This window comes from Catharus ustulatus, chromosome 15 (assembly GCF_009819885.2).
Source record: "Catharus ustulatus isolate bCatUst1 chromosome 15, bCatUst1.pri.v2, whole genome shotgun sequence".
In the NCBI taxonomy this organism is placed as follows: Eukaryota; Metazoa; Chordata; class Aves; order Passeriformes; family Turdidae; genus Catharus; species Catharus ustulatus.
In genome coordinates this window covers 4,944,527-4,959,151 of record NC_046235.1, presented here as the reverse complement: position 1 = coordinate 4,959,151, position 14,625 = coordinate 4,944,527, and the positions used below count along the sequence as shown (strand labels likewise).

At 38.3% G+C, this 14,625-nt stretch overlaps 1 protein-coding gene across 16 annotated transcripts in view; it reads left to right on the top strand.

Moving 5' to 3' along the window:
• Window positions 1-14,625, top strand: part of TENM2 (teneurin transmembrane protein 2) — a 619,293-nt gene that overhangs the window by 168,104 nt on the left and 436,564 nt on the right. For all 16 annotated transcript variants that reach the window (XM_033073572.2, XM_033073571.2, XM_033073569.2 and 13 more), the window contains exon 4: window positions 7,281-7,556. In XM_033073572.2, coding sequence (XP_032929463.1) covers window positions 7,281-7,556 — 276 coding nt within the window. The remainder of the gene's footprint in view (window positions 1-7,280; window positions 7,557-14,625) is intronic.

Sequence of the window (14,625 nt, the reverse complement as noted above, 5' to 3'; positions counted from 1 at the left end):
AGAGTTCCCAATTAAACAGTTAGGGAAGTATGAAAGCTTATTACCAGTGACTTCTACGGTTTCTTGAGAACACAGTTTATTTATCCAGGCATGAACAGTGGTTTATTTTTGTCACTTTTTAAATCTTGATTCAAGAGTATAAAAATAAGATAAAGGCTTTTCATTAATTCAGCAAAGTATCAACAGTTCATTTATCCACTGGTTGTTTACTACATTTTCATAGAGCTTTTTCTTAATAGTTGAACTCAGTTTAGTGTATCAGTGAAGATAAACAGCCATACAGTGATTTTATCCAAAAAGTACTTTATATGAGTATATATATATATATGTATAGAGAGAGAGAGAGTCAACTGGATACCAAGGAGAACTCACTGTCTTTTTCTGACATAACTGAAAATGCTTTAGCAACAGGAGACCTAAATCTTCTGAGCTAGAATAAAGTGAAAATGACATTTTTTTACTGGTGAAAACTGACCAGTAAATTCTGTGGGATCACGGTTTAATTATTTTACTACTTTGTGCCAAATGAGCCTAAGTGTGCATTGCAAACATGCATATACTAAATGGTAGCTCTCCTCTATTGGGACTGCACTACATTTTTTCCTTGTATTGTCTTTAAAACTCACTAAGTTTGCATTTTCCATGGAGCTACAGTTGTTATTCCTTTGTAGGAAAATACTGTGCTTGTGTGACTGTGCTTGTGTGAGATAGTATCATGTGTTGAGCAGGTTGGTTAACATACAAAAGCAACTTGAAAGTAATTCTTTCTGTGTTCCTTATGCTAGCTATCACTTTAAGTACACAGAAATTCCTAATCTTCTGTTTCTGTGATGGATTTTATTTAGAAATTCACTATCTCTTAAAAGGAAATAGGTATTTTACAAAATTATTCTGCAGTTTGATCCATTTTGGGCGGAGAATAGAAAATATGCACTCTATTTTCATAAAATTCTTTTAAAAACCCAACAAACAAAAAAGCCCTAAACACCACCCCCAAAACCCACTATTACTTTGATGGTGTTTGGACCAGAGCTGAGGAGTTTACAAGGACTTCATGATTTGCCATGAGGCTTCACATTCTGTTCTTTCTCTGCTGCTTGTAATGGAGAAAGTAACAGGAACTGAATTTTAGCCTCCTGGGGTTAGTTTGGTTTTAGACTGGACAGGGAATATCTGACTGGTTCTAAGATGGATGCTGGAGAAAATCCCTCATGTTGCCTTCAGTGACTGTTGTGTTGGTTAAACCAAGGTATCGCCATGCTTTGAATGGGAAATTCCAAGTCTGGGAGTCTTTCCCCTCTATCTGTCTGTGCATCTCTGCTGAAATAGAGCAGATTTACTGGAGTCTGAATACAGAAGTGCTGGAAGCTCTCAGGTATGCCCAGGAGCTGCTGCTGGCCTGTGGGGTCAGCTCTGAACAGGGCTTTCCCAGCATTCTGCTGCCAGACACAGAATAATAGGGGAGGCTCAGCCTGGGATTTTCTTTCTGCTGGCACTTAATCAGCAAGGAGGAGAAGTGCACCCAGGGAGAGCACAGAAGGGTGAAGCACAGAGGAAAGCAGAGCAATTGCTTACAGAATTGCATACATCTGTCTCCTTCAGGTTTGAGAATGGACAGTCGGTAGGAATAACACATCCCTTTATAATAAATGAAGGTGTACTCCTTTTACCATTCCTCTGAGCTTGGAAAAGTTGGAAAGATTGGCTAAGAAAGTAAAGTGTTAGCCTGAAGAACTGCATTTCAATGTGGGCTATGTGGGGTAGTTAAGTTATGTTTGCTACCTAGCTCCATGCTATTGTCTTCTCAAATCTGATTTTGTCTTTAATCTACATCAGCACTTGAGCAGAAAGCCATAAATGTATAGTTTCCTCAAAGCCAGCATATCATCCAAATCAGGTTCATCACCATATAAGTATAACTGGTGGGATAGAGTGGAAGAGGCCCTGACTCTGTGTACGAATTGCTCAGCAATAGCTGAACCCTCACAGCCCCGTTCCAGCTGCAGGGAAGAAAATGAACTCTACCCCAGCAAAAAGCAGTCTAGCATGGTCATCTCAGAGTCAGAAAGGAGCAAGGCAGATTATAAAAATTATTAAAGAATTCTTCTGTCATTGATGGAGAAGCTAGAAAATGAGCTTTACATTCAAACCACGCATTGCAACATGCACAAACATTTCTGTTTGCTGTTTCTAGTCAGTTTATGGCAGAAAGGACCAAAGCAGACTGAATTTATAAAGAATTGAGCAAAATTAAGTGTGCATTAGAGATTTTTAAGAAGAGAGACCTCTTCTAGAGATTTTGGTACTCCTCCCAGCAAAATCATTATAGCTCTGAACATAACAAAAGCTTGAGAAAGGAGGGAATGTCTTAAATAGATTTATTTTTGTTATTCTTACTTTCTGTAATTGATTGTAGTAGCAAAGACCGTGAGTGATATTTATCCTTTTGATTTTAGACTTAGCCCAGTCTTGAACTTGATGTCATGTTGAAGGCAAATTTATCTTATCTGTGCATTACTGGTTTCAGAGATCTTCCTCTGAGGCATCTTGTAGCGATCACAACTGGATTAGATTAATCTTCAGAAGGGCAATTCATGCAACTTGTGATCACCCAAATGAGACCTCTGCCTAGGGGTTAGTGAAAGTAACCTTTGCTTAAATGGTGATGCTTTCTAGGCTTAGCAGGGATAATGAGTACAGTAGTACATCATTGAATTCAATGCACTGTTAGTAAGTGTTTATATCCTAAATAACTGAAACAGTGAATTTCTGTACATGGAAGTGCACTGAAGAGATAATAGAAGTAATGTCCTCATTTAAAGAAAAACATCTATTCTATTGAGAGACTATTCACAGCATGTAGATTATGGCCTATGATGAGCAAGTACAAACATTATATTACACTGCTAAACTAGAATACTGCTGGTCTCTTTTTGTATGAGAGATTATGTACACCTTAAGGGAGCAGCTGGGTTTAACTGCTTTCCTTTAATGAAAATCATCTAGTAGTTTCTGCAGGAGCGGATGAAGGGACAGAGGATGGAGACTGCTAATCTCTGTTTCATGTGAAAAAGCAAAAACCTTCTGACTTTCTATTTTTGGTGCTGTGTTCTTCAAGGGAAAGAAGTTTCTCTCTTTTCCACCAATAAGGATCTGACACTATCTATCTCTTTTCTCTTAGTGTCACCAGCAAGGTAGTAGATCCTACAACAATCTGAAAAAAAAGCTTCCAGTGCGCAAGAATGGATTGTGCCTGTGCGCTTCAGTCCTGCTTTGCAAGTGACATTTCAGGGAGGGGCAGTTCAGTTCCTCCCAGCTCCCTGCAAGCCCCAGGTGTAGGGGATGGTGTCTCACACTGTAATAAGCCACTCTTGCCTGCCTGCTCATGCTGGCAGTGCAGTTTGGCTTGTGGCCCAGGGCATGGCAGGCAGCGGGACTGCTGCCCTGCTGCCTTTGCTTGTCTTCTATGAGGTCTTGCTTTGCCTGAGCTCCCAATATCCCTTAGAGCTGTAAGGATGATGCTCCTTGAAGGTGACACTAAACCTTAACCCCAGGCCAGGCCGTGCCTGTGGTTCCTCTCTCCAATTCATAAGTGCTGCAGTTTGTGCTGGCAGTGGGGCAAAGAGGGCTGAGTTGTTCTTGCTCAACTTTGTCATCAAGATTCCACATGGAGTATTCTGGTGGGCTGAATGGATATGGAATGACTTGGGGTTTTTTCATCTTTTGTGAGACTACGCTTCATCTGCAAAGTGATAGTAGGGTGCCCAAAGGAGGACAGCCAGGATGGGAAAGGACTTTGAGGGGAAACCATGTGAGGAGCTGCTGAGGGCACTTGGTCTGGAGAAGAGGAGAATAAGGAGAGACCTTATTCCATATACAGTAGGGTACAGAAGGTCCCCTTTCTTGTGAGGGAGAGAGGAGGGGCAGACACTGATCTCTTCTCTGTGCTGAGCAGTGACAGGGCCTGAAGGGATGGGCTGAAATTGTGTCAGGGGAGGTTTAGGTTGGATATTTGAAATTCTGAGATTCTTCACCCAGATGGTTGGACACAAGAACAGGGTCTCAGGGAAGAGGTCACAGGACCAGCCTGACAGAGTTTAAGAGGTGTTTGGACAATGCTCCCAGGCACAGGGTGTGATGGTTGGGCTGTCCTGTGCAGGGTCAGGAGTTGGACTCAATGTTCCCCTTCCATCTCAACTTATTCTGTTGAATTACTGGACAAATTATTTCTGTGCAACCAGATTTTATTTATCCTCTATGTGAATATACAAGGGTGGTCTACTGATGGCATTAATACCTTACTGTGCAATAATGGCTGAGTAAATGAGAGAATACATCAGTGGAAGCAGTTCTTGTGTCATTCAGGGCATGAAGGTAGTTTCATTTTAGGAAAACAAGGCATGTGTTCCAGAATAAGAAAAGGACTAGAGAATATAATTGTAGTATTTCCATCTTCCTTTTCTCAGACTTTACAGTAAATTAAGGGCTATGAAGGTATCAGGAATTATAAAGATATGTTTCTATATTTTTGGATGTAAAATACATATCTGAAAACCTCTTTTATACATATATGTGCGTAGATGTGAAAAAAAACCCAATTATCAAAGAACAAATTGCTCTGCCATTATATGCTGCCTTATAGAAAAGTCTCAAATAATATTTTGCAGAGGCAAATGCCAAAAGTTAGTGTATAAAACTAATTTAAAATCTTCCAGTGAAGAACATGTCTTTACTAGACAGCGAAATTTCTGGAATATTTCATGTCTACCATCAGGTCATAAGACTATAAAGGGATTTCTGAGAAGCAGCATAGAAAATCCTTTCCCAGAGGTTCAGAGCCTGATTCCATTTGTGCTCTTGATATGATCCACTTCTCAATTTTTTAAAATTTGGTCAGTTACTGGAAAATGCCAAGTTCCCAGATAATAAAACTCAAATGGCTGAATGAGTTTTGTGAATAGTGTATTTCAGTGCCTCTACCATTTTCCTCAGACAAAGTAAGAGCAGGATGCTAATAAAAATGAAATAATCAGGGCTTGTAAGGGCTGTTAAAATCCACAGAATATCATCAAAATGTTTTACTGTGTATGTACAACAGCTTAATTAAGCTAATATATTCATTATTTGTGTGTATTTGTAGACATGCCACCAGCAAACAAGAAAATTTGAAGAACTTCAGTTTCATGATGAGTTTAGTAATTTTAACATGTATCTCATGTCAACATATACTCTACATGTACCCACTCTGGGGTGGGCTGCTATGGGCTGCTGTGATTCAGTTCAGTCCATTTTTTATATTCATTTTGGTTTAATTCTGACCTTTTTATTAATAAGTCTAACCTTAGTTTGCTAATATGGCTAAAGCAAGACTCTAATCAATCAAACTGTTTTTGTTAAATGTCTTCTACTGAAATTGCACAGGATTAAAGTTTACATTTTCCTTAAAAGTAGCTTTATCTGTCATGCTAGAATTCTCTACTTACTACAAAAATAATAAAAAAAATCCAAGCAAAAGATCTTTAGATTGAAGTGCACTTGAGAAACTAATTTTTAGGACTGTTGAGATCTCTGCTTTTGACTAAACCACTAAATTTCTGATTACTACATTAAATATTAGGAGGCAGGTAAAATAAGCTCCTAACTAGAAGGGTTTGGGTTAATTTGGTGTTGATGAAAGCAAGCCAGCTTTTTTAATGTCAGCCTTTTTATATTCATTTTACATATTGCCACTAAATGCTGCATTCCTTGAGAAGCATCATCTGGTGAGAATTTTTCACCTGGCACTGGCCAGGGTCTCACTGCAGGGCTGTGACTGTCACTGTTTGACCTCAGGGTGACAGAGCCACACACAGGCCTGGTCATTGCTGGCTGAGGACATAGGTGAGGCTTCCAGAAGAAATCCATTTCCTTCCTTTAAATGGTGAGCTTCAGGAATAAATTTAAGCTGGGCCCCAGTTTTACATTTTATATGTGTGCATGCACCCCTTATCCAAAATGTGCTTTGGCAGTTAGATACAAGACTGGAGAGAGCTGATACAGGAAGGGGAGCCAGATAGATTTAAAACTCTGTGAGCTTTCCTGGTTAATCTGAGAAAGAAGTTCTAACACTTAAAAAAAAAATCTAGTTACCCTCTTTATTAATAGAAGACTTTTATTTGTATGTTTTATTTACTGTATGAACTTTGATTGTTTAGCTTCATTGTGACAAATATATAAAGGAAGAGGAGAAAATAGAAATGGATTTTGGATAAAATAAAACTACTGTTTTAGAAACACAAACCACAGATCTGGTTTGCCTGTAAATTAAGAAATTAGTTAAATAATTGGCAGTTGTATTGCCAACAACTTCAGTCTGGTTTTTGTTTTTAGCCCAATGTAATGAAGCTCAAATTACTTTGCTTTTCAGAATCTTTGAAAGCCTTAGAGACCAGTGAATATTTTCCTTTCTTTTTTTACTGTACTGTTCATTACTGTAGGAAACAAGCACATAAGCAGAAATCAGGCAGCAACTCTGGACTTTCTGAGGACCCGAGGGGACTCTGTGTGCTTTAAAAATGTATAAGATTTTGTCCACTGAGTCATCATTTACTGCTAAAGGTCACGTGTTTTGACATTGTCTCAGAAAGTTTTGCCTTTAAACCAAATGACCTCCTGATTTTGGTATCGATGCGTTCTTTCTTTAGGAATACGGGGGAAAGCAGTTACAATGTAAGGTCTATCTTGGTTTCCTTAGCAGATATTAAATTACCAATTGCACCAAATATAAATATAAAATTGGTGACAAAGTTCCATGTTACCTCACTGATGGATTTGCATTCTTTTCACTATCTCTGTGAAAGACTTGGGTATGTGAAAATAAGCTTCATTTTAAAAAATTATCTTTTTGAGTGATCAAATGCATAACTTCAAAGCTCATGCTCTGTCCTACAAATATGGGGTTGCATACACACTAAAGAAGGTTGAGTCATTAGCACTTTTCTTGAGGTTTATGTTAATCACATACCTAAGTGATTAATTATTTGTGACCAAAGAGTAGCCTAAAATTTAGAGACTTTTCTTACCTTTGTTTTGTATATTTTGTCTATTTTAGATACATTCAATATTTTCAAGGTTAAGTCTTGCTAGATAAGTGCACCAGAGATTTCAGTAATTCAGACTACTTACATATACCAATATACTGCAGAATGGAGCAAAATTTAAAAAGGTCTGATATTTTCAAGCTAAAAATAAATCCCCTAGCTTTTTAAACGACTTTTTTTTTTTTTTCCTTGTCCTTCTAGGCACAAACTTCACCCTTGCAGAACTCGGGATCTGCGAGCCCTCTCCCCACCGCAGCGGGTACTGCTCGGACATCGGGATCCTGCACCAGGGCTATTCCCTGAGCACGGGCTCCGACGCCGACTCGGACACGGAGGGAGGGATGTCCCCGGAGCATGCCATCAGGCTGTGGGGCAGAGGCATCAAATCCAGGAGGAGCTCCGGCCTGTCGAGCCGGGAGAACTCGGCGCTCACGCTCACCGACTCCGACAACGAGAATAAGTCAGACGAGGAAAATGGTATGGAAAATCTATCACACAGTATATTCCTAACCTGCGTGTGTGAGAGCTGAGCGTACTTAAAAATGCACCTCTCTGCTTTTAAAGGGGAACTTTGCACTTTCTCAGTTTGACTAAAGCTGTTTTTCAACATGTTTTGGGTTTTTTTAGCATCACTATCAGGAAACTATTATATGTGCATTATATGATAGATATTATGTTTGATCTTACAATTTACTTTTCATGCCATAATCTGTCACAGAAGTTTGTGCTCCGAGTAGTTTAAATTAGACTTAATGATGAGAAGCAGAAAGAAATTTCGAAAGAGAAATAGTTTTTATATGTGATTTTTCTGCACAGCTTGAAGAAATATTAATAATCCACAATGTGCTGGTAGCTGTAACAATGATGCTAATTTGTAACAATCAGATTTAATTTTATGTATTTTTTCCATGGTTTTGAAGTTGTAAAAACAATTCTTTTGCTCTTTTATTACTGGTATTGGGGAGCTTTTAGAAAGCAAATTTATGCATCAGGCTGAGGCAGAACACTTGTGTTTTAGTGTAGTTTAAGGTCATAGAAATGAGACTTTGGGCACGGCACCAATCACTTGTGACCAAGCAGCCTGGCAGTGGTAGAGTCTGAGTGTCCTGTGTCCAGCACTGTCCTCTCAGGTGCACATACTCAGAATCAAGTTCTTCATATGGATCACCATAAAGTTCTTACCTGGGGAATTTTCTGCACTCACATAGGTTTAAACTCACATATGTTTAAACAGGAACTCAAGATGGAAAATAGTAAAAAAGGATTTGCAGGAATTTGTCCTCCATCCTATAGAGTGATGAAAGTGCAAACTCAGCTTAGTTAAAATAGAAACGAAGGGGTTTGGATCTTGTCATTCTGTGGAGGTGAAGAGGAACCTCCCTAACATCATCAAGCTTCAGAGCAACTGTTCCAGCTCATGACACCAGCTCTCTGCAGAGATCTCTGCTATGTTGGGATAAAATTCTGTTAGATACATGTTGAGTGTCTTTCAGAAGAGGATTTTTGTAGGTGTTTATTTTGGGCTCCTCTGTCTACTCACTGGCAGTTGTCCTGGTTTCAGCAAAGTGGGTGTGTCAGGCTCTGGAAACACAAGCAACTGCTTGTCAAAGCAAACAATGCAAAATTACAGTTTATACATTGATAGAAAGAAGTTCAGCAAAGTGCAATTGATTTTTTTTTGTAAGAGCAGTCGTTTTTTGTTGATTTAAATTGAATCTTCAAGTAATATATCCTCTCCATAGGCATAGCAGGATACATTTCTTCATCAAAATTAAGGAGGGAATGTACATTTACTAATAATGGTTTGTACAAGGAAGCCCATGTTTTAAAAGGAATCAGTGACTGGTGAATTGATTTTTCCTTTTAATAATACCATTCACAGAAAATATGACAACTTCCATTGATTTTAATACAGTTTTGTTAAGGCTTCTGAGCGTAATTTCAAATAAAAAACCTGACTAATAGGATTCTGGCATTGTGGGGTGATTTGGCTTCAGTGCTGTAGCAGGACTTCAGTTCTGTGCAGGTGGTTGTCTCCATTTCAACAGCAGCAGTGTGTCACACCTTTTGTCTAAGAAAACATAGTCTCAGAACCCACTTTTATACACAGTGGCACAGACTGATAAAAGAATTACTCTGTTCACTTGTTTTTCATTTTCCTCCCCATAATAAGTGAATTATTATGTAATTGGAAATACAGTGCAGTGAATCCATTTTTCATGTTTCTAACAATGGTATTAATAGGAGAAAGAACAAAATGATCAAACAGTGAGCAAGTAATAAACCAGTATGTGGAAATCTTTTTGGGTTTCTGTGAGAAGGGTTTCTGTGTGTTTGGTTGTTTTTAAAAAAAAAATCATGCAAGTATGAAGCAACTGTTGTGTACACAGAGGTGTTGAGTTCAGTAAACTTTTTAGCCTTAGTCTCTCACAAATCCTGGTTAGCTCAAAAATCAATGCTTCTTCACATCACTGATTTTATGAAGTTTTGGGATACATTATCATATAGATTGACAGTTGCCCCACTGGTTCAGCACCACAGTGTGGACACTTACAAAACCATCATTAATTTCTCACACTTGTGCCCAGCAGTGGTGTTTCCTACATAATAAACACTGTGTCCTTCAGAAGCAGATCAATAACCTGCTAGGTGTTCATCCTGAGAGGAAGTAACAAGAATCTATATTTCAAGAGAAATTTGTACTCTGATGTGGTTTCATATTTGCAGGATACCAGTATAAAGCAAGGCATTACTTGGTATGAGACTTTACCCATTTATGCCTAACAATATTTGAAGGGAACTCATGATGGTTACACTTGAATTATTTTGAAAGTACTGTTTAAGCTTTTTCCCTGATACAGCTTAAGTGTTATGAAAGAGTAGTACAGATTTAAAAGATAATTATATTTTTTAAATATTGAGATGCTATCACAGTTTAAACTTTAAAAATCCCCAAAACCCAAATAAGCAAACCCTACCTCTTGCAATTTTTTGTATCAATAAATGTATTTTGTCATTTTGTCATTGCCAAGCAGCGCAGAGGAAGCTTAATTTCTAAAAATTGCTCCCATTCAAATCCATTCACAAAACTTGTGACCATTTCCACTCATAAATTTAGTATGATTTAATTTTATCATAAACCAGAATGTTGTGAACCTTGAAATATTAGCAGGCTTGGAATGCTTACAGATACATTGAAATAATGGAAACTCATTAAGTTCTGTGTTTTATTTGGTATACTGACATTCTTCCTAACAAAACACCTTGCTGATATTTTAAAAACACTTCTGTTTTCAGAAGTCTGATTAGACTCAAAATTCTTACAGGATCTTGTAGTTTTTGCTGCTATCTAGATGTGGCCATCTCTTCTTTAGACACATCAATTCTGAATTTGTAACAAATCTGTCATCAGATTGTTACTTAATGTGATATACTGGGTTGTGAGATTTAAAAGGCGTACAAATGAAAAAGGCCAGTTAGAATTACAAATCACCCCTGATATCATGTGCCAGCTTTGGAGAGAGAATCATGCAAGGTGTGAGCTATAGGGGATACAGCACTGTTCCTGAATGCTTATTTTTTCTTTGATTAAATCTTGTAACTATTTATTCTGAAACATCATGAAAAACTTTTCAAAAGGATTTTTTTTTTCATCAGGTTCCTTGCTCTTTTCTAAGCCTACAGTATTTCTATTTCGAGACTAAAGCTTGGGGGCTGGTCATGTTTAGGTAGTGACCTTGAAGTAACTAGTCTTTCAGGGTTGGTTTCTTCTGTTCTTTTTTTATTTTTAAAGTTGAACTGAAAATCTGCAATTTTCTCTTTTCCTGGCTTCACTGTTCTTGAATGACCAGTTACAAGCTGTTAGGAAAGCAGTGAAATTCAAGTGACATAAGGCAGATGGGAGTGAAAAGCTGAATGAACCAATAACAGAGAAGAGAAAAGATGATCTTAGGTAGAGGAAAGGAGAATAGAAAAGCAGGATGTAAACTCAGGGCAAATCTTGGTTTGAGTGCTGAAATGAACTCGTTGGCTCAAAGTGAACCCAGAAGGGTTTTCAGTTGGATGTGAATCTAGATCCTGGAAATTCTCCTGTTGTGAAAGAGAAAATTTTGAAATGGTGTTGGTGACTTTTTTTTTGGTAGAAGGTTGTTCTCTTGACGCTTTTTCCTCTAGTACCATTATTGTATGTAATGGATAGATAATGTCACTGATGGAATGGGACATCACATAAAATGTTTATCATGAGATTTCTGTTTTGATATTATAATAGCACTTGAGATGGTTCTGTTTTACATTTATGTGTCAGAAAAGGAAAAAAAGAGGGAGGAAGAGAATTTCCATGACTGAAACCATGTTATTAAAATAATATCAGACCAAAAAAATATATTATCAAGGCATGCTTTTATCTTAGTAACTGCAATTCTGAACTGAACAGCAAGACAAGAATGAATGGGGAGGAATAAAGCAATCCCAACTTCAGCAGAACAAGGGAGAATTCCAAGGTCATGCTGTGCTAATCTGGGCACATTTTAAAGAAATGCACCACAAAACACTCTGGTTGTGGCAGTTCTTTGTAGATAAGACCTATGAGAAGGAAATAATTTTGCTCATACAGAATCATTTCTGTGTTGACAGTCCAGCTTGGGAGGTGTGGGAAAGTGGCGCTTTACTGGAATGAGCCTGGGGAGTCCTGACAGGGAATCCTGTAGGGCCTCTCCTTTCACCTGTTCTTCCTGGAGAAAATTTTCCGTTCTTCACTGACTCCAGCATCAGGTGTGACAATTCAAGTCAGGTGGAAGGGTGCTGTAGGAAACTGCACTGATATTTTCAGGTTCAATATCCATCAGTGTTTGCTATTTTAGTCATACGGGTGGCAATGACTTTTATTTTTTTTTCCATCTTGCTTTGGTGGTGCTTTTTATTGTAGTAATTAATTACAAGTTGAATATCAGACAATGCCTTGTGTGCATATCACTTATAAAATACAGTAAATGAAAGAGTGCTGTGAATAAAGAAAATAAAGTTGGAAAAGTTATAAGGTAAAATATGAAAAACTGTATTTGTGTTGTACTTCTGATTGAATCTTATGAAAAATTAGGTAAATTATATTTTTCTTTTTTTTTTTCCCTGCTGTGAAGTTTTCAGTGGCAATTTCCTATAGTAACTTCTCGAATGCCTATGTAAATCTTAAAACCAAAACAAAACCTCGCCTCATAATTCAAACTGACCTCATTGTTTCAATTTTATGAGCAGTATAATCTGAGCTTTTCCTGGGATGTTGTTGAATAGCAAACTTGGAATCACAATAGAAAAGATGTTATTGCATCAGAGGAACTTACAAAAAGGCACCAGACAGATGACAACCAAGGAGTTTATTTTCTTACTTTTACTGTTGTAATTTTGACATGTTGCTATCAATATTTCATTTTCTAATTTTTTTTTTCAGCTTTCTATTTCACACTTCATAATTTGCAGGAAAGATTATAGCAACACTGTGGTTCTACTCTTGAGACTATTTTGGGTTTGTTGTATGCATGCTAATGTCTCTGAGTTGTAAGGGAGTAGAAAGTAAAAGTGTTTTATGTTGTTGGTCCCAGAATTCTGTTTGGGTTAAACAAGTGGGAGATTAGGATCGCTTGCTAAAGGTTCCCCAACCAGAAATACTCTTTTTCACCAACAGGAAATACTTTCCTTGTTAAAAGGGGATGTTTAAGCAGTGGGAATGCACTTGAAGCAGGTCCGTGTCACTGTCAACTGCGTGTGTGTGGGAAACATAATGTGACCTCATAATTTTGGGATAGAAAATCGATATTTTGGGCTCAAGGAACAGCAGGGAAGATGCTGACTTGCTCTATATGTCACAGTGGAGTGCTGGTTTCTGCAGGGAGAGCTGTCTGGGAATGTTGTGCCTGTTTCTCTCCCAGAGCGACCCAGGTAGCTTGGAAACAACAGGAGGAGCTGATCTGAGAGAGGAGACAGGAAGAGCTGTCACAGTTGTGCGATCTGTTCGTAGCTGAGAAAGTGGCCAGATGGTCCCAGGGAAATGATGGGATTTAAATGAAATGTCATACACTCAGAAAATGGCATCGCACACGTCATACATCACCGAGGCTCCTGAAGGAGGAGAGCTGGGGAGGTTAGCTCCTGCATGGGCAGACTTCAGCTCTTCTTTAGGAAGGCTTGTAAAGTACTTTGTAAATGACAAATTTAGAAAGTCATTAAGCACAGTATCAAAGCTTGGTTGCTTAAGTGGATCCAATTTTGATGTGCTCTCAAAACCTGAGGGCACTTCTGATAGGAAGTGGTTTCCTAATGAGGGAATTGACTAGCAGGGATGACTTTTAAAGACTTAACTACACATAAACTCAATTTCGTCCAGGTAAATGGCTTATGTATTCAGTACAGAGGGAGTCCAGATGATGGGGTTAAGGACAAAAAATGGATATGTAGTACTGGTAAACTTTAAAGCCTTGTGTAAGTCAGGAATATGAAATGACAGTATTAAAAAGCTTAAACATTTGTTGCAATTTTAATATAACGCAGCAAGACTGGAGTGTAAGTTGACAGGATGATGAGATGAATTACTGCTACACTGTCTGGTATATATTGAAAGAACTCAATAAATACTATCTGGAACAGAGTGCTTGATGATATTCTAGAGATTCAGGATGGAGATGTGGCAAGACAGCTCTGCTTTGGTGGCCTAAAAGGGTAAACCCAAATGCCACCTTGAGAATCAGTTGCTCATGGCTGACAGTCATCCTTTGGGTAGCCATTAGATTTTCCATTCAGATCAGTGTTGACCTGAGAGATGTGCATCAAGATCTTGATTTTCATCCTCCCAGAGATACAGGAGTTCCTAGCATTCATGATTATAGGAATAATGGATGGAACACTAAAACAAACAAGCAGAAAATGCAGCACAAGCCCACAAAACCCCCAAACTAAGCCAAAAAACCCTCTTGTATATGGTGGGGTGAGGTCTTACACCATGAATGTCCATACTGTTTTCCCCCATTCATGTCAGTCAGGGCTTCAGCACTGTAAATTTTTCCATTGCCCCTGAGGTGACTCCAGTCCCACATTCTGTGCCCTTCTCTGGCACAGCATCATTGGGCTTTTGTTCATATCCCATACGATGGCCTGCTGAAGCTGCATTCTGTTTTCAGTCTCTCTCTTCTTTGAGTCTTCTTCTCTCTGTGGTGGATTTTTTTTTTGATAATATGAATGCCCTCCTCATAATCGAATTAAGTAAGGCACCCAGGAGTTGAGACAAGGAATTGAAATCTGATATTTACCCAGGAAACTGAGGAAAACAGAAATATGGGCTGATGAATTAAGGCTATCAGGAAAATACTGCAGCAGCTGGGTTCATAAACTGCTGAGGCTAGCTGGGATCTTCCTTCTTCCTGAATTCTAAGGAAAGAGCTTTTGCCTGCAGCTGTATCTACATCACTGTGTGAAGGTCACAACATGGAGAGCTTTTAAAAAAAACCTCTCAAAATAACCACAAGATTTTTCAATTATTTAATCATGAGGCTTTCCA